At 38.6% G+C, this 20,386-nt stretch overlaps 2 protein-coding genes across 11 annotated transcripts in view; one reads left to right on the top strand and one right to left on the bottom strand.

Moving 5' to 3' along the window:
• The window catches only part of LOC145314526 (uncharacterized), a 330,684-nt gene that overhangs the window by 204,583 nt on the left and 105,715 nt on the right, over positions 1–20,386 (bottom strand). The gene's annotated exons all lie outside the window — the stretch shown is intronic.
• On the top strand, positions 7,705–13,097 carry LOC145314523 (uncharacterized). The gene is made up of 11 exons (XM_080154458.1): positions 7,705–7,794; positions 8,277–8,375; positions 8,744–8,787; positions 8,997–9,064; positions 9,358–9,387; positions 10,378–10,443; positions 10,609–10,657; positions 10,987–11,089; positions 11,502–11,564; positions 11,887–11,941; positions 12,575–13,097. The coding sequence occupies exons 1-11, from the start codon at positions 7,706–7,708 to the stop codon at positions 12,689–12,691; spliced, it is 783 nt and encodes a 260-aa protein (XP_080010584.1). The 5' UTR covers position 7,705; the 3' UTR covers positions 12,692–13,097.

Genomic DNA, 20,386 nt, shown 5'->3' with positions numbered 1-20,386 from the left:
TTATTTGGACTTACAAACCTTTAGATAAGTTTAAGATTGAGAAGATGACTATATTAAATAATAACATAATGATTAACTCAGATTTCAACAGAAATACTGTTTTACTGGTTACAAGAACCATATTCTCTTAACATTGTTAATATGAGTAAGTTTAAAAATATTTAAGAATTTTACATATTGTTACAGGACATTTTTACGCTTTAATTTTTTAGATGCTTCGCTTTTAGAATTGTACCTTGTTGTTCTAGGAATCATTACTACAAATATCAGATAAATAAGATAATCATATCATACTGTGGTAATACGACACCCAGACGGACAGGCCGTTTACAGAGTTGCTTCGCTGTGACTTATGATAACAAACCCCCTGCACTAATCTTATTATATCACCATCTATCTCATGACCGCTGTTGACCCCGCACCCAGCGGTCAAACTAGCCTGCCTAAATGTGGGGAGGGGACTCAAACATGCAACTATCACGAGTCCCTCATGCGCTTATATAACTGGGAGGCGTTGCCTCCCCTTTTACCACCGCTGCCCCCACAGCCTGTCTGCCGTCGGGAGCTAAGCCCTAGCGCCCCACACCCCCTTCAAACCTAACCATTGTTATAATCTGTTGTATATATATAGTAAACATAACTTGTAAATATTATTCAGTTTAAATATATAATTTCTGTATGATTGAATCCTGCTTGTTTGTTTGGTAGAATAATTAAAGGCTAGGGCTCGTTGAATCCGAACTCGTTACCCCGTGGGCCGAGAACGCTCGGCTTACCAAAACTTGGTGTCAGCGTGTTTCAATCGAGCCTTACAGAAACTAGCCTATTCTACCTCTGATTGGACCCTTTGGCAAGTAAGGGGACAATCAGCCGCCAACTGACCCGTGAGACGGCCTTTTTAGGTCGAATTTCCATCATTTTGAACGCAATATGTGGGCCTCTGGCCTACGGCAAGCAGATTTAGCCTGCTAAAAGCGCCAGTCAAGACGCTTTTTCCGTGTCGTGTAGGAGTAGCGCTAGGTGCGCAGCCACGGCAATCGGATAATTTAGCTCAGACGGCTACAGAACTGAGTCTAAATTGGCAAGTGTAGCTGGGACAAGCCCCAGGACACCCAGGCCAAACCTACGAGACAGACAGCTGGGTGCTGGTCTCCCTAAGAAGGCAATGTGTGGCTGCGAAGCTTCAGCACACAAGTAAGCCCTACCACTGCGACGGATAGCAGATTTTGAGCCACAGGCACGGCAGGACGGGACATTCCCTGCCGCTGCCTCCCAGGATTCGAACCCGAGGCGCTGCAGGACGGGCCATTCCCTGCCGCCATTTTCGGGATTCGAACCAGCGGCGCTGTAGGACGGGTCATTCCCTACCGCCGTCACCCCTCTGAACCTTGCAGGACGGACATTCCCTGCTGCCAGTGCTTCCAGAATCACACCTAGAGCTCCTAGTGATAACAACACATAAGTGTGTATCAATGTCAACCAAGTGATAAAAATAAATATAAAATTGTTGACCAAGTGATAATTAATAAGCTCTAGTGATTCGAAGCTACAGTCTAAGCCACCATGGTAAGCGATACCACCATAGCTGCGGTGCGGCCACCACCAAAGTTTCTGCCAACCCCAGCCGAACGAGAGGCCCCCTTGTCTCAAGGGCAGGACCTCCACTTCCCCTGCCATGTCAGGGTGAGGTTTCCTACCCCTGACCCTGCCCAGCATGTACAGGTTGATGCCATGATTGATTCTGGCAACCGTGTACCAGGGTCTGCTGTAATTTCTGAGCACCTCATGCACGCGATGGGCGTGCAACGTATGTTGATTCCAGACAACACCCAGATCCTGACTGCTAATGAGGAAGGCCAGCCCCTCCAGGTAATCGGAAAGTTAAAAGAGTTATATATGGCAGTCTCACACACTCTTATACTCCATCTATACCACGTGACTGTGGTCCGGAATCTCTCACACCCTCTGAACCTAGGAGGGTATTTTCTCAAGGAGTTCGGAACTAGGCTCTGTTTCGACATGCAACCACCTTGCTTGTGGGTGCGTGGGGAGTTTATCCCACTCCGTGGCGTCCCCATTGACCGGGAGACAGCCGAGAGAGAGCTAAGCTATGAGGGGCCCCTGCCAGGCCCCCTGCCTGAGCAGCCGCGTGTGGTTGAGAAAGGCACACACTGGGTGGACGCTGAGCTCAACGCACACAAGGGAGCTAACCTGCTAGCCATGGGGTTGCCCCCAGTGCCCAAGGTGCCAAGGGAGAGCCTGCCAACAACGTTTCCTGAGATTGCCAGCCCTCCAGAACCAATCTTCTCCGCCGACACCTTTATCAACGGCCAGCCAGTCCACCAGCCAAGCCCGAGTCCAGACCCGTCAAGTCGCGGTCTGATGTACCCGGAGCCACACTCAACTCTCAGGCCCCAGCCTCTCCCGGCGCCGTGCCCGTCAAGTCGCGGCCGGACGTCCACGGAGCCAAAGCTGGACCCAGCACTTTGGCCTCTCCCAGCGCCGAGTCCGTCAAATCGTGGCCGTACGCCCTCGGAGCCACACCTGGCTCCGACACGTCAGCCCCTCCAGAAGCCGAGCCCGTCAAGTCGCGGCCGGTGGGTCCCGGAGCCAAAGCTGACCCCGCACCAGCCACGTATAGGCTAAGCGCTGTCACTCCAACTGATGGCCAGCCACCCCAGCTCCGCACAGCCAAGCGGGTGGTCCTGCCTGGCCGCGGGGTTATGGCGGTCCCTGTTGAGCTAGTAGGCCATCGCACCAAGGATGCCATCCAACTAGCTGCCCCAGAACAGAGGTTTGGGGAGGATCTTGTTATCCCAGAGGGCCTGTATGCCCACAGGCCTGGCTCTGCCACTGTGTTTAGAGTACTGGTGGTCAATGAGGGGGAGGTGCCCCTCCTGCTGGATGCTGGCCTCCCAGTGGCAGGGGAGCTGGTCAAACCTGACATTCTAGAGGTCTCTGATACGCCTCCCCCGCGTCTCCACTCGTTCCAAGAACCTGCTGAGCCTATAGACATGCAGGAGTTGTGGGAGGCCCTGGAGATGGAAGACAATGAGTTCCTACGCAAGGACCCCTTGCTCAAGAAGGAGGTCTGGACTATGTTGTCAGAATACAGGGACGTTTTCTCCAATTCTACCCCCGGCTGCACAGATGTGGTTGAGTTGCAGCTGCGCCTCAAGCCAGGGACCCAGCCGATCCGCCAGAGATTTAGGGATCTGAACCCGCGGCAAGAGGCTGAACTGGAGAAACAACTGGACACCTGGCTACAGGAGGGAGTTATAGAGCCGTCAGACTCCGCCTGGAGCAGCCCCCTGGTGCCCATCAAGAAGAAGGACGGGAGCACCCGCTGGGCCGTCGACTACAGAGCCCTCAACAAGTGTCTGGAGCTGGACAGCTACCCCCTGCCTAGGATCCAGCAGTTGGTGGAACGAGCTGGCGGGCACCGTGTCTACAGTGCTTTAGACGCGGTGGCCGCATACTACACCATCCGTGTGTCCGAGGACAGCCGGCCCTGCACCGCCTTCACCACCCCCAGGGGCTTGTATCAATGGAAAAGGATGCCCTTTGGCCTGGCTACGGCACCGTCTGTCTATTCCAGGTTTATTGCAGGGGTCCTAAACCCACTAGGCACAGCCAACCTCCAGTCATACCTTGACGACGTCCTGACCTTCCACCAGGATACCTGGGCCCACCTGGCCAGGCTCCAAGAGGTTTTGGAAGCCCACCGCAGGGGAGGGATCCGCCTCAAGCCAGCCAAGACCAAGCTGTTCCGATCTAAGGTGGATTATCTGGGCCACACCCTCAGCCGTGAGGGGATAGCCATGCAAGAGGACTATATTGACCGTATCTTGGACTGGCCAGCCCCTAGCACCCCCAAGGACTTGCTGGCGTTGCTGGGGTTCTTTGGATACTACCGCCTGTTCATCCCAGAGTATGCAGACACTCACCTACGAGATGAACCGCCAGAAGACGGCCAAGGCCCTAACCTGGACGCCTGAGATGGAAGCCCAGCTGCTGCAACTCAAGGACAAGTTCCGCAAGGCCCCCATCCGAGCGCCGCCCAGGTTTGATTTGCCAGCGGTGTTCCAGCTCACCACAGACTTCAGCAGCCGCGCCATCTCTGCCATACTGAGTCAATGTCAGGAGGGCAAGGAGAGGCTGATTGCCGCCGTGGGGCGCAAGACAACCGACCCTGAGACGCGCTACCCGTCCTGGAAGGGAGAGATGGCCGCCATTATGTATGGGATCCGAAAATTCCACGGCATCTTGTCCTACCGCAGCTTCCAGATCAACACTGATTCCTCTGCCTTGCTACAGATGAAATCACTGAACACATCCACAGGGATGGTGGCCCGCTGGCAGGAGGAGCTAGCGGCCTTAGACTTTACCGTCTGCCACAGGCCTGGCACCCAGAATACCAACGCCGACGCCCTCAGCCGCCGGGAAGATGCCAACATGCCAACGGCTAGCGCCGAAGAATTAGCAGAGCAGGCTGAGTATATCCACAACCTTTGACAGCTAGGGGAGTCCGCAGCTAGCCGGCCTCCTGCCGCCCGACTGGATCCAGCTAGAGTATTGGAGGCCCAGACACAGGACCCCCTCCTGCTCCGTGTCCGCCAATGGGTGGCTGATGGCAAAGCCCCAACCAAGGCTGAGCTGCGTGGCAAGGAACGAGACGAGCAGCAGTACGCCAGCCGCTTCCCAGCCCTGGGGCTTGACGAGCATGGCTGCCTCACCACCACTGACCAGACTCTGACAGGAGAGAGGACAAGATACCTGCTGCCTTCGGCCCTCCAGCAGGACGCGTTCTTCCCCATGGCTGGGCACTTTGGGATGGACACAACTATCGCCCGCGTTGCCATGCACTTCTGGTGGCCCAACCTGGCCCGTGACGTCCGCCTGATGGTACAAACCTGCCCTGAGTGTGTCCAGAAAGTTACCAAGGAGAGGCTGAAGCAGGGGATCCATGTGCCCTCCCGCCAGGGGTATCCACAGCAAGTCCTATTCATCGACCTGGTGGGGCCACTGCCAGAGACCCCAGCTGGGAACCGCTACATCCTCACCTGCCAAGATGGATTCAGCCGGTTTGTCAGCCTCTACGCCATCCCCAACAAGCGCACCCTCACGGTGGCTGAAGCCCTGTTGCACCGCCACCTGGCCACGTTCGGATGCCCCCTGAAGATCCATTCCGACAATGGAATGGAATTTACCGGCCAGGTATTCCAGGAACTGGCCTCCAGACTTGAGATTGGCCTGACACATCCACCACCCTACAACCCGCAGTCCAACCGAGTGGAGAGGTTTCATAGGACGCTCAACACAGGCATGCGCCTGTTCCTAGACAGAGACGATAACAACTGGGAGCCACACCTGCCTGCCATCGCCTTCGCCTACAACACCAAGGCCTGCAGATCCACTGGCGTGACCCCGTTCCTGGCCTTCTTTGGGAGAGAGGCCAAACTTCCGGTGGACATGGTACTACGGCTGCCAGAGACCGAATATACTTCAGTTCCAGCCAACGTCCAAGCTCTCTTGCAGCGCTACTATGCAGTGTATGATGCCATCCAGCAGAAGGAGGAGGGAGCCATCAGGAGGAGCGCGGCAGCTTACGAAGGCACGGCCAAGTATGAGGTTGGAGACTTGGTCTGGTACCTGGCCCCCCGCCTGGTGCCAGGGAAGGCAGCCAAGATTACCAAGAGATGGACTGGCCCCTGGAAAGTAGTGAGGAAAGCTACAGAAGTCCATTATGTCATTAAACCTGCCTCTCCAGTAGCCAGGATCTCAGAAGTTACCGCGCATGTCGGCCGACTGCGCAAATACACTGGAGATGTGACTGCCCACCAGATCCCAGCAGACATCCAAGTTGACTTGGACGGCGACGAGGACGCCACTGAGCTGCCAGTTGGAGCGGCGGCGCCCGCAGCTAGCAACCCAGGGGAGCTCCCAGTGCACCAGCCAGCCGCAGCCGCCCCACAGCTTAGCGGCCAAGATCGTGACCCAGTAGAGGAGAACCTGCAGGAGCAGCCCAACGAACCACCGCCGCTGCCGCCCGCTCCAGAGCCACTCAGAGATGCCATCTGGAATCCTGACGCGGACATGGAGAACCTGCCAGCCAGCAGCGAGCCTGCAGGAGAAGAGCCAGCCACTGCGATGGAAGAAGCCGCCCCAGAAGAAGAAGAAGAAGCCATGTGCCCCCTGCTGATGACAGCCATCCCCATCCGGGTAGGAGCTAGGAGACCAAGCAACCTGAATCAAGCAGGCGCCCCCATGGAGCTCTATGCACCATTTGCCATCGCCATTCCACCCTTGGGAACCATCAGAGTCTGCCTAGGCCTCCGTGTCCAGCTACCAGCCGAGACAGAACTAATCCTGCAGACGAGGCAAAATTTCCAGCGGCGGGGCTTGGCCGTCGCCAACCCACGCCTAGAAGCCAACCAGGAGCTGACAATGCTGATCACCAACCACAGTCAGACTGAGCAACGAGTGTCCCAGGGAGCCTGTGTAGCCCGAGCTGTCCTCCATCGAGCTGTGCCCCAAGAACTGCCTGTCCGGCGCAGGCATAGGCTGTCGTATCCCCAGGTTCAAGGCCTGGTGGCTCAGGAGCCACGCAACCCTTGAAGGGGAGGTTGTGGTAATACGACACCCAGACGGACAGGCCGTTTACAGAGTTGCTTCGCTGTGACTTATGATAACAAACCCCCTGCACTAATCTTATTATATCACCATCTATCTCATGACCGCTGTTGACCCCGCACCCAGCGGTCAAACTAGCCTGCCTAAATGTGGGGAGGGGACTCAAACATGCAACTATCACGAGTCCCTCACGCGCTTATATAACTGGGAGGCGTTGCCTCCCCTTTTACCACCGCTGCCCCCACAGCCTGTCTGCCGTCGGGAGCTAAGCCCTAGCGCCCCACACCCCCTTCAAACCTAACCATTGTTATAATCTGTTGTATATATATAGTAAACATAACTTGTAAATATTATTCAGTTTAAATATATAATTTCTGTATGATTGAATCCTGCTTGTTTGTTTGGTAGAATAATTAAAGGCCAGGGCTCGTTGAATCCGAACTCGTTACCCCGTGGGCCGAGAACGCTCGGCTTACCAGAATACAAATAGTTGTCATCAACAAAGTTTAAATTTACCTTTCTATTACAGTTATCCTCACGTTAAAATCGATAGGACAATGCTAATATGACTAAATTGACCTAAAGAGCTATCCATTACGGACGTACGGTCGGGTCGAGCATAGTTTAAGAAATGCTTCGCTTTCAATAATCAAAATTCCAAACTTAAATATCATGATTCACTGTCTCAAACAATAGATATATCATTACTTGGATCTTACACCGGATTTTCATATTCTCTGATAAAGTGAAACTTGCTGCAGGCTAAAATAACGATACCTCCCATTCATCCCCTTTATTCAATACACTCCCCTCCTACTAGATGAACGAAATGACCAATAAATGAGTTCCATATCAGCAAGCTAAATTGACGAAAATTTATTCCTCTGTTCTAATATCCACGTATATTCTACATCCATTTTTATCGCACATTAAAAGTGTACAGAGGAAAAACAATAAAAGGCATGCATTATTAATTTCATAATTGCATCACTAACTTGATTAGTATCATTTAAAAATAATAAAAGCATTAAGTTTAAAATATTAATACCTAATTATTTGTTTTTCAGAGACTATGGAATTTTGGGTGGAGATGGTGGGTTTTTACTTTAGAACTATGACGGGCAAGGATAATTTTTATCCTTATTCCAACTCAATGAAAAGGTATAAAGTTTTTTTTGTGACCAGGAACTTAAACACATAGAAACTAAAACATAAAAAGAGTTACAGCAGTTGCTTTATTGTTGCACAATGTGGAACTGTTAAAAAAACGGCCAAACCACCGTTTCCCGCCGATTTTTTGCTTTTTAAAAGCGAATGATTTTAAATTGTCTTATTTTGCTAGAAAAGCAAAATAGGAAATAATGAATTTCGGCGACGGTTTCCACCTAGTACCCCATTAAAGAAACTACCATGTAAAATCCCAGCACTGTAACTCTATTTTTTGTACAGAATCTTTGTGTTTAATGTCTGGTTACCAAAAGTAACACATCTGTAATATACAAGACAGTTACCTCTCACAAAAGGAATTTATTACGTTAAAACGTTAAAAGTTAATTATTTATTCGTAATACAATATACGACTATGGATTGAGGGTGTATGTATACTTTAATACTAACTTTATATGTTTTAATCCTATTTTTAGATTTGAGAAAAGTTGGAGAATCGGAATTTTGAATTTTGTTCTGCTTGGATATTTTGTTGTGGAAATATATAATGCTGAACTTACTTCTTACCTCACTAGGTAAAATAATAAAGAATGTTTTTCTTTATGAAAATTAGGATCTCATTAAAACCAAAATTACAGGGAAATTCAAGAAATATATAAAATTTAATAGGAATAATAAAGTTTTTTGAATCACACAAAGTATCTTCTTAAGCATTTTGATACCTACTTCCCCCGTAATTAAAATAAATCAAAAATAAGTAGTTCGGACACCCACAGGGCTTAGGAATAGGACCCTCCACCCCTAATAAAAAAAAAATAAGAGTGAGGGGGTTATCAGTTACCAACCAGTCACTTGTAAGCTACTTTCTCAAATAAATTTAAAGACTAGAAACAATTAGACATAAAAGTTCTTGTATTGAATTTAAATTTTCTAAATATTACAGTAAAGAAGCAACATTACCCATTCAAAGAATTGAAGATATTCTAGGTAAAACATTTTTATACAATGAATTTTTTTCTAAGCACATAATTGTAATGAATGTCAATAAGTTTTTTTTGTATATACTACCTATCTTAGGAAATATATCTTAAACAGTTAAGCTATTATCATGATACTGATAACACGTTGTCATTTTTTTGGGATATAAAGAATCCTTTAAGAAATTTTAAGTTGTAAAATCTGATCTTATTTTTTAGATAATGATATGAAGTTGTCATTGCCAGATGGAACTTCTGCCCTTACATGGTTTCAAACTACAGAGGAGGTGTAGTAACTGCTGACTAATTCATCACCTTTTATTTTGTTTGTCTATAGTTTCTAAAAATGTATAGAGATGGAAAAAAAAACCACCTGAAGGCCAGAAATTGGTCCCAATGGACTTTTATAAGTTGGATATTTTTTGTTCTAACAATAGCTTACTATATTCTACCTAATCTGTCCTGGGTATGACAGGTGTCATTTCATAATCATAATGTTCATTGGTCTGTTATAATCAAAAGAATTAAACTTAGAAAGAGAGAAATCAAAAATAAAGATATGACATTATATTTTTTTCAGGTAGCATTTAAAAGAATTTATAATGAAAAGGTAAAAAATAAAAATGGATCTAATTTACTAAAAAGTCAATACCAAATTTTTTGTTTTATAAATCTCTCATTTCTAATCAGTATTCTAATCAGCGAAGCTACACTATAATTCACTTTATCTGTTCGTCCGTTCTGTCTGTCGTTCATGTTACAATAGACATATAAGTATTCTTTTTATCAAAGTTTCGAGATGTCATTTTTTCTAAACTGCGAACCAAAAAAAATAGGCAAATCCGAATTTTTAAAATGGCAGTTTCATTATTCATTTGGGACAAATTTACTGTAAATATAATATGTAGATGCATCTTTTTGTTACAAGTTTCTACCCTTGATTTTTTATTAATCAGCACCAATGAAGCACAAGATCTCAAAAAAAGCATTTTGGGTAAAAACTGGTGAACCAAAAAGATATGCAAATCCAAAACAAATCAATGGAAAAACGATTTTTTTACACTTTTCTTCTTTTTTAAAGATTGATTCTGATAAATTCACAATTTTTTAAGGGATTTATGCATAAATTATTATGAAATGTAGAATCAATCTTTAAAACAGAAGAAAAGTGCAAAAAAAATCGTTTTTCCATTAATTTGTTTTGGATTTGCATATCTTTTTGGTTCACCAGTTTTACCCAAAATGCTGTTTTTGAGATCTTTTGCTTCATTGATGCTGATTAATAAAAAAAATTAACGGTGGAAACTTGTAACCAAAAGATGCATCTACATTTGATATTTACAGTAAAATCATCCTAAATGAAATAATAAAGCTGCTATTCTGCAAATTCTGATTTGCCTATTTTTTTGGTTCGCAGTTTATTATTCTTATCTTATGTTTTTCCTTGTAATTCTCTTTTTTTATGACCACTGAAAATTTGCTCTATAATTCTATTTGTTCGGGTGTAAATCCATAAATTTTTGTGATTACATACGTATTGATGTCGTTTTTCTCTCCCTTCAATTATTATAAAGATCATCCACTAAACTAAAAATGTTAGGTGAATGGAGAATATGGAGTTGTTCCCTACAACTATCCTGATGAAGATAGGTTAAAAGCTTTAAAGGTACATCAACAAGTAATTTTCTGAAATATTTTCTAGTATTTCACATTTAAGCTATTTATAGCATAAATCACAATAGTCTAATACACAGTGTTACTTGTTAAATAACAAATCCCCAGCTAGTTTTCCAAAAAGAAATAAATAAAAAAAATTCAAATTAAATTTTAGGAAGGATATGTGATGGTTCATTATGGTGAAGATGCTCTAAATTTTATAAGTAAATTTTACTTTTTTTACAGTTTAAAAATTAGAAGATTAAAACTAGTAGCTTCGACCCTAGAGGCTCTAGGGGCACAAAGTGGTGGGTTAAGATGACCCCCTCCCCAACAATTTTCCGTTTAGTTTTAAGAAAAAGGAGGAAAGATTCGATATCACTTAAGAGGTTGGTGGTTTTTCCCCCAAAAATAGTTGGAATCATTCTTAGGACCTATGAGTAGATACATTGAAAAGGAGAACCATATTGTTTAAGCTTTTAACGAGATTCTATGATACACACAGAAAACCTGTTATTTTACAGAATGTAAATTAGAAATGATAATTTAAAAGGTCGTCATCCCTGTGAAGTTGCTCGAGTTCCCGAATCATTTCAGAGGGCAGCGCCTCTTGGAATTTATCTCCAGAAAAAATCACAATTTGTTATGGCGGTCAGGTAAATTCTATTATTCATTTTTGCATTAAATTTCTTTGTAAATTTGTTGATCAACATAAAAATTTAAATAGATAACTTATTTTTCTTTTTAAAAAATACCTTATTTATTCAACCTTTTTTTATATTTTGCTTTATAAACACGTTTTCTCATAAGTTGGCTTTGAGGTATGGGGACTTTAATTTAATCCTGATAGTGTAGTTCACACTAGCAGTGTGTCCAAACTTTTCCACCAATAATTTTAATCTAAAGAAAGAGTAATTTTGTTTATCATAACTGTTGGTGTACATAAATTTTACTTATTACTAAAAATCCCTGCTTATGATAGGTAAGTTAGAAAAAAATCTTTCATTACCCAGATTTCTTTATTTGTGGGTATAATTTTCTTTGATAATATTGAATAAAATATTTTAGAAATGAGCTGCAGACTTTGAAAGAATCCGGAGTAGTGGAAACTATTATAAGAAATAATCAGGGGTAAACATTTTTTATAATGTTTAGAATTAATTTTGGATCATGGAAAGAAAACAAAGTAGCGAGTATCGTCGTATTTACACAGTAGTTCTTCTCCTGCGTGGGCTATAACCCAGAGGCATATTTTCTAACCCTCATTAACAGTCACCTAACCAAACCTAAAATAACCTATCAAAAGCTATTGTGAAAATACGACGAAACTCGCAACTTCGTTTTCTTTCCATGATCCAATTTTTTCATAAAATTCCATGGCCTAAACATTCTATCTCCTAAATTATCTTTTTTAGCTCTTGCACTTTCTTGATTACATTTATGACTTTTTTAGATCTTCAGCCACAGCTACTTGTGGACAGAGTGCAAGTTTAGCTTTAGGTTATCCAGTAAGTATTTTGTTTTTCCATTTTATTAGGGCGGGAGGGGACATTAGATTGTAATTTATAATGGCCCCCAAAGTTTTGTATTCAATTTCTCTCATAAATTGCCTTAAAAATAAAAACGGACTTTTATTAAATCTTAATTGGATCCATGTCCATTGTGTTACCCCTGTATTTATAACTTTTTTGGAAGGGGGGGGGGAGTGCCCCCCCCCCCTCATTTTTAATTTTAGTTTAAAAAATTTAAAAAAATATTTTTTTGGGGGGGGATTTGTCCTACCCTCCAAGAAAATAGTTATAAACCTTCCCGGGACCTATGATAAGCTACCCTATTAAGGAGAACCCGATCGGTTCAGCGGTTAGCGAGATCCTTTGGTACAAACATACAAACACACAAACATCTTGTTACTTTATTATAAGGATAATAATTTTTTTTATTAAAAACACACTTTAAAACCATTTCATCTTGTAACAAGGATCATTGTATCAAGTAGCAACCGCAACAAAGCTATAAAAGGTATAAACAAAAATGCCACAAGTAAATAAAATATTAAGGTAGAGATAAGTTCTAAAGAATCCAATTGTTGTGTCATGAGATAAATAATTATGAAATTTAATATCAATAATGTTCATTTTTAGAGCATGATAGCCATCTTTGTATACCTACTAATTGGTGTGATCATGAGCATTGTTCTGCTCATACTAGAAATCATCATCAAGAAATACAGAGAAAGACTCGTAGAATATGTTAAATAATTATTCTTAGTATGGTTTTCAATCAGATTTATTTCCGTTGGATAAAAACCTGTTCTGATCTATATATCAAAAACATGTATTGTATTTTTAAAAATCATATGATATATTTCATTCAAGTGTGGCTTGAAACCGATTGATATCCACTGGATTAGAACCGGTTCTCAGTCATGTTGAAAAATCATGTATATCATTGAATTACATACAGTTTTCCACGAATATTAAAATAAAAATCATAGAAATGAATAGCAGTTTTTTTTTTCATCTTAATATCCGCGAAAAGCTGTCTATACTCTATAATACAATAAGATAAATTGGCAGACCCAAATTAATCTTTATATTAAACACCTCAATAAATATATATTATTGTTTATTAACCTTATGGTAATAAATATTGTTAAATTTATTTGTATAATCATGAAAAATAAATGCTGAGTAAGACGACATTTAACTTAGATGTCTTGTAAAAAATTATTTTTTAATAATTTTTGGTAATGATGTGTGATGATCTTTATATTAATGGTTTGTCCGTGCGTCTGTTTGAATATATTAGTTATTATACCTTTACATTAGTAGATACGCCCATAGCCTCTAGGAGCTTTGCCCCAATAGGTATTTTTTTTTAAATTAGATATCTAACTAAAAAAAAAATTTTTGCACCCTCCCTTACTGCAACTGCGCCAATTGTGGTATAAACAAATAAAAAAAATGGAGGGATTTTTTTTTGTTATTTGGGGGGGTGGAGTTGATTTGTCCCATCCCCCAAGAAAATAGCCTAAAACCACCAAACGACCAATAGGTATATTCCCTGAAGATAAGAATAAAATCGGTTCAATGGTTACCAAGATCTTGAGGGACAGCGTGACGGACAGACATCATTCTAGTTTGTATTATAGATATGAATTGTTATTTTTATTTCAAAAATAACCTAAGCTTTATTTTTGTTATCTTTTTCATGAATGTTCAAAACGGCAGACCTAGGACATCCAAGGTGTGGGGGTTAAGAGTTGATTACCTCCTCAATTTTTTAAAATCAGTTCCTTAATACTTTAAAATCAACCACATTGTAAGTTAAAACAAGAATTAAAAATTAGTAATTACTTCATTTAAACTGTAGAAATATTGTTTAACAGAAAAAAATATAATTTTTGCTTTTGGTTAATAAATTTATGAAATAGAAAAAAAGCCATAATAATCCTTTTAGTTCTCAAAATCTAATATAACATGATTCTATGAAAGCCTTGACTTTATGAATGATTAAAAATCAATAAAATTGAAATACTAATATAGTTTTTATTTCATAGCCTTGAATCAAAATTATATACTACATTTTTTTGTCAGGGATACTAGATAGGGAAACAATTGATTAAAGATAAATAATATTTATGTTTTGTACGAAATTATTTGATATGTTGATCTCTAATACGGAGAAGAGAGATGTTCTTACGAAAAGATATCTACATACACCCAAATCCCCGCCCTTCTTACGTGTCTTATTTATATCAGGTAAGGTAAGTTACCTACCGCTGCTATGTCTGGCTCGTGGTATCAATTATTGAGTTAATTCGTATGTAAATTAACATGTACAACTTATTACCATATCCATTTGGTGCTTCCAGGTAAATACTATGTGATTAAAGTGTTTGGTTAGATGTTAGATTACAAAATATATAGGGTGCAGATAAAGCGCTAATTCGAATTTGCAAGAGAAAAAATAACCAACAAGCAAAATCCCCCATTGCAAGAATTGTAAATTTTTAAAAAGGACATTTTCTATGATATTGTCTTTTCCCTCCGTGTAATTGTGGACTTTATATGCCACAAATTTGGTGTCAATATGCAATTGATTGAAATTAAATTAATATTTGACGTCTTTCAGTTTGTTTTTACTTGATACAATTAAAACCTCGCTTACCACTAAACCTATACGGTTCTTCTTTACAGGGTAGCTTTTCATATTTCCTGGGAAGGTTTATAGCTATTTTGGAGAAGATATCACTATGCCCCTAATAAAATCGCCCCTTGAAATTGATTTACTTCTTCTTTTCGAAACTATAATAAAAAAGGGATGGGTCGAATTTAAACCCCCACCACATAAAGTGCCCCTAGAGATGTATAATTTGAATAATGAATCTAAATATGTTTTTTTCTTCAAATTTGTTTGCTTGATGTGAGTTTGACAGATCAAAAGCTCTAACGTTGCAGAATTCAAAAATATTAGTTAGAAGCTTTTTATAGTGCCTACAAAAAAGGTTATACAATACAAATGACCAGTGATAGGCCAATACACAAACTATTTAACCAATGATAAGCTAATAAACAGACTTATTTACCAATGGTAGGCCAGTATGACGTCATTTTTTAGCACTATAAAAAGCTTCGCTTAGTTAAAAATAAAATTTTCAAAGGTGAAGATTCATATTGGTCCTGGGAAGGTGTATAACTATTTTGGTTAAATTTTTTACCATCCAAATGTGAGAATGGTTTTCTTACTTCCACAATACTGGATTTTGGCCATTAGTTGATTAAAGAAAAGGCATCCAATGAATTATAAATTAAATGAAAACAAATACTAAAGTATAATAATGTTAAGTTTATCTACGTTTTGAATTAAATTTAATACTGAACAATTATATTCAAACTGAAAACTTTTATCAATGTGAAACGCCGAATTATAAAAAGCAGAGAATCTCTTAAATTTCCTAATCTTTTCAAGGAAACTATCAAAATATCTTTAGAATATTTTGAGTTGAAAAAAGTAATAATACTATGGTTTTTTGTTGACGATTTCTATATAACATCAGTTATATGCGTTTTCATGTTTATTGTCGATTTTTATCCATACGAATTTGGTCGGATTCAATACCTTACAACTCTTTTAAAAAATATAATGAATAAATGTTTTTGTTGGAATGTTATATTGTTTAATATTTATATTTAAGATGAAAACAAAACCTCTTGTTTCATTTTGTTTGTTTTCCCTGTATTACTTAGATAAATAATCTTTTCAGAATTTTTATTTTTACTTTTTCTTTTTAAAACTAAAATTAGAAATGGTGTGGGGTTAGCTTCACCCGACCTTTAGTGCCCCTTGAGGCCTCTAGAGACATAGGGGCTTGTCTAAGATAAAATATCATCTTGAAATAAATGTCCTGGAAATTAAAATTCCAAGTATAAAATCAACTAGATGACTCTATCGTGTAAAATGAAAATATGCTTTCATATAGAATTAATTATAAAAAGAAATGAATCACGTCAAATGCTTTACTAATATCAAACTGTTTCTAATTACAAAATTTTTTATTTTAAACTTACCTTTCCTTCAAATTATGTATAAGTATATTTGAATTTTAGATTGAATTCAAGGATAGGTTTATCAAACGGGGACGTCCAAGCTTTTCATTTTCAGGGGGGTAAAATGAGAAGTTTTAAAGGTTTGAGGGGGATAATCTATTATATTTTTTTGATTTTGAGGGGTTTCAAAGTTTGAGGGAGGGTAAATTGGTGTCTAAACCCTTGAACGTCTATGATATGAAATTTGATTTTTAATATAACACTTTAAAAGGCTACTTTAAACCAACGATTTTGGTTTTAAAGGGAAAAAGAATAATTTATATTATTTCTATTTAATTTCCAAATCTAAATAATGAATTAGAACTTAGATAAACACAGAAAATACGGGAAACTTGAAACCATGAAACTCAATATATCTATGATGTATTTATACATCATTCATTTTGAACGCATAGCAGACCTATGATTGGGGTTGTAGGCAAATGTTTTAATTCGAATGCAAAGGTAAGATGAGGTAAAAACAAGGATAAACATATCAAAAAGTAGCGAAGCAGAGTAAAATTAGAGATAGAAAAGAGCGTAAAAAAAGCAATAAAGTTATGCTGGATGCTCATTCGAATAAGGAATAAGCAGAAAAAAAGGGCTGTCAGTAACATTATTCAAAGCCCACCTACTTCCATACGAGAATAGTTATTTATCACATCTTAAAATAGACACATTTCGCAGCTTTGTTAGATTCGATACTAGGGGCCGAAGACCCGAGCAACGAAATTTGGAAATGATTTTATAATTTTTATATTTGTTGGAAATTGCTTGTTACACATGATTTTACAGTATGGCTGAGAAAATGTTCTAATCCAGCGGATATTAATCGTTTTTTAGTCATACTGAAATGAATAATATCAAATGCATTTTTAACATAATTGATTGAGTAAATCGTTAGATATGAATTCTTTAAAATAAATATAAAATAGATTAATGTTAATGATATGCCACATAAAACAATCTAACTTAATTAAATTATAGATTAACAATAAATCTAATATTAAAATGATAAAGCTGTTTTCTGATGTTTTTCCATTGTTTGTAAATATGAAAATTATTAGAATTGGACCGCAAAATATGCTAATGTTCCATTTGTATTCGTAATTGAAAACGTTGCGACATTGAAACGTTTTCTAAAAAACTAATGGAAAAAATCTTTTATTTTGTACCTGTATCAGAAACTTATATAAACATTGAAATAAAAGGATGCGCCGACCCATAAACAGGTATGACTTATAAATAATAAATTATTAATTAAATAATAAGATAAAAGGTTGTGTGCCTGCTATTATCAGACTTAATAGTTTCACAAGCTCATTTTCAAACCTGGATTTGAATTTAGGTTTTTATCCAAAAAGGTTATCAATTAGGGCTTGGGTCTCCGCTGCCGATAAGCCTTCAATTGTAGTGTTATTTTTTAATATTTCATAAACTAAGTGCTATATTGGGAACATGTTTAGCCATTTTATCTTCATATATTATAATTTTCTAATAATTTAACTTGAGAATGGATGTCTGTTTCCTAGTTCTAAATAGAATTTTTAACCTTATTAAATAAACTATTAGACAAACCCTTAATGTTTCTTTAACTTAATTAATTTATTTGGTTGATTTGTAATCATTTGTAAAAGATGATTTAAATGTCTGTTTTGAAAACCAATAATGATAGTTTGTGTTTTTAAAATACTCATTACACTTTTATACACTTTTATTTTTATACATTTAGTTTTATAATTGAATTTCTTACCTATGCATTGCTTTTATTATTTTCTTTTAATTTTTAACCTATAAAATAACATAGTTGGTTGAACAATAAGGTAAATAACTAGAGAAAATAATAAAAAAGTTGCATACCTACACAAATAAAGAATTGTTACTATGTACAGATGTGCATCAGGATGGAAGGAGACATTGGACTGTTTATTACACTAGTCCCCAAAGTTGTATAATAAGCTGTTATTAACATTAAGGGCTTTATTAATTGTGAATTGTGACTGGTTGGTTCAATAAGTAGAGTGTCTAAAAGTTTCAATCACTTATTGTAATCAACAAAAGTGGTAATTTGTGTATGACCGTGGGGGATGTACATTAATTTATTGGCCATTGTCTTATCCCTTAATATACCTGGATGTGCACTGTTATTACGCAGATTATCCATCTATGTTCTTTTGTTCTAGCAATTTGACAAAAATCTTACTTTATTACTTTTTATGAATTTAATAACATAAGTGTACCTTTGCTTTAAAAAATAGGTATTCTTCTGTATTAGATTCATCTATTAAATTATTAACTCTGAGCTTTGACCAATTTTTTCTGCTTTGTATGAAAACCAAAACGCACATGGGATGTATGTAGAATAATAGAAAGTTGGACAGCGTCCATACGAACCGTAGCTGAGAATTATCTTGTCTATTTATCTGTTTAAAAAGCTGTTTTATATCTGACCACCGAAACCGAACCTTCGCCCATCTTGATGTTCAATTTTTAAAATGATATTTTTCGCAAAGCTGTAACCTTACTGGCTACTATTAATCAATTTGTGATCCACTAGTAAAAATTACCCACAAATAAGGTTTGTCTTTTCCGGAAGATCTTTCAGGCGGACAGGCTGACATATAAAGTTAGTCATGGAGTTGCTGCTTTATAAATGAAGAATATACTACTAAATACACTGAGGGGCCAATGTTTGTAATTAGTTAATCAAAACATAAGGTGTAAGATGTTGTTATTTTAACAACATTAGTTGGAAGAATAAGTAATTTCTGTTTACCTAATAATGATACCAAAGATTACTGCTTTATATTTTAAATACTAGCGAATAAATCAAGAAGGTTGCATCACATTATATGATTTAGTTATTGTTTTTTTTTCAAATGGGGGGGGGGGGTAGCATGTCTTTTCTGTGGGGTGGATGTTTCCCACTCCTTAAATATAGCTTAAAACCATTACATGTAGTCCCTGAAGAGCAGAGCCCAATTTAGAAAACTGATGTAACCAACATCTAAATTGATTCGAAAAAAAATTTCAGCTGTTTTTTTCCCGAACTTATTCAGTTATTCGTTACAGCTCTTAAAAATAAAGGTAAAGAGGATTTCATTCAGCTGCAGCACAACTGTGTAGAATAAATAGAAATATCAATCACTGTTATGTATTTGTCTTGTCTACTCGACGACGCAAATAATATTTGGATTACTTTCAGTCTAATCAGTTTGCCAGTTGGTGCGGTTCCAAACAAGGATATTTATATCCAATAGTATCAAATCTAGTTACAAATAAGTAATAGTTACTTATTGCATAGACAGCTTTCCGCGTATATTAAAATAAAAAATTATAAACATAAAAACTAGTTTTGTTAGCCCAATACGATATGATACCTGATTTTTAGTATGGCTCGGAACCGGTTCTAATGCAGCTGATATTATTCGGTTTCTAAACCATACTGAAAAATATTTTACAAAACTTCGTCGTAATGTAAAACAAATTTGAGAAAACTAAAAGAAAATAATTAAATAAAATCATGCATCTAAATGACAATTATTATTAATTGACTTCCTTACAGATTAATATTGAATTGGTAAAAAAGCTGCAAAATAGTTGTTTATGATGTGAAATATTCATTTCTCCTGAGGTGAATTTTCCCTCATTGTACTTTATGATAAGTCTTTTTAATTAAATGTAGGGCTTTTATGTAACATCATTAATATTCTATTAAATGTCGCTAATGTCCTTCACTCACTCTGAATTGCATTTTCTCATTAAAATTATATTAATTGCTAATTTTACAGCTATTCCTTAACTAGCTTAAAGTTTATGTATGTTAATTTGTCTTTTTGTAAAAGTAAGTTTTTTGTTGTTTATTGAAAGCTTTTAAAGCTTTATAATAATATAATGCGTAAATCTAAAAGGAAATTTCTATTTTACTTCATGAACAGTTACTTTATCGCATCGTAGCTTTCCAAGTGCATTAAAATAAAAAATATTAAAACCAGTTTTGTTAATTAATTATATATTTTTTTTATATTCCTTGAAAATTGTCTCTAATACAATGCTATATATGATTTTTCTGTATGGCTGAAGACCGGTTCTAATCTCGCTGATGTCTAGTCTTCTCTACCGTCTCACTGATGCATCTGACTATGATCTCCTAGCTTGGTGGGCTATTCATCTGACTATGATCTCCTAGCTTGGTGGGCTATTTATCTGACTATGATCTCCTAGCTTGGTGGGCTATTCATCTGACTATGATCTCCTAGCTTGGTGGGCTATTTATCTGACTATGATCTCCTAGCTTGGTGGGCTATTCATCTGACTATGATCTCCTAGCTTGGTGGGCTATTTATCTGACTATGATCTCCTAGC

The sequence above is a fragment of the Acartia tonsa genome, chromosome 3, assembly GCF_053477335.1.
Source record: "Acartia tonsa isolate MP-2025a chromosome 3, ASM5347733v1, whole genome shotgun sequence".
NCBI classification, from domain to species: domain Eukaryota; kingdom Metazoa; phylum Arthropoda; class Copepoda; order Calanoida; family Acartiidae; genus Acartia; species Acartia tonsa.
This window is presented reverse-complemented; position numbering and strand designations above follow the sequence as displayed.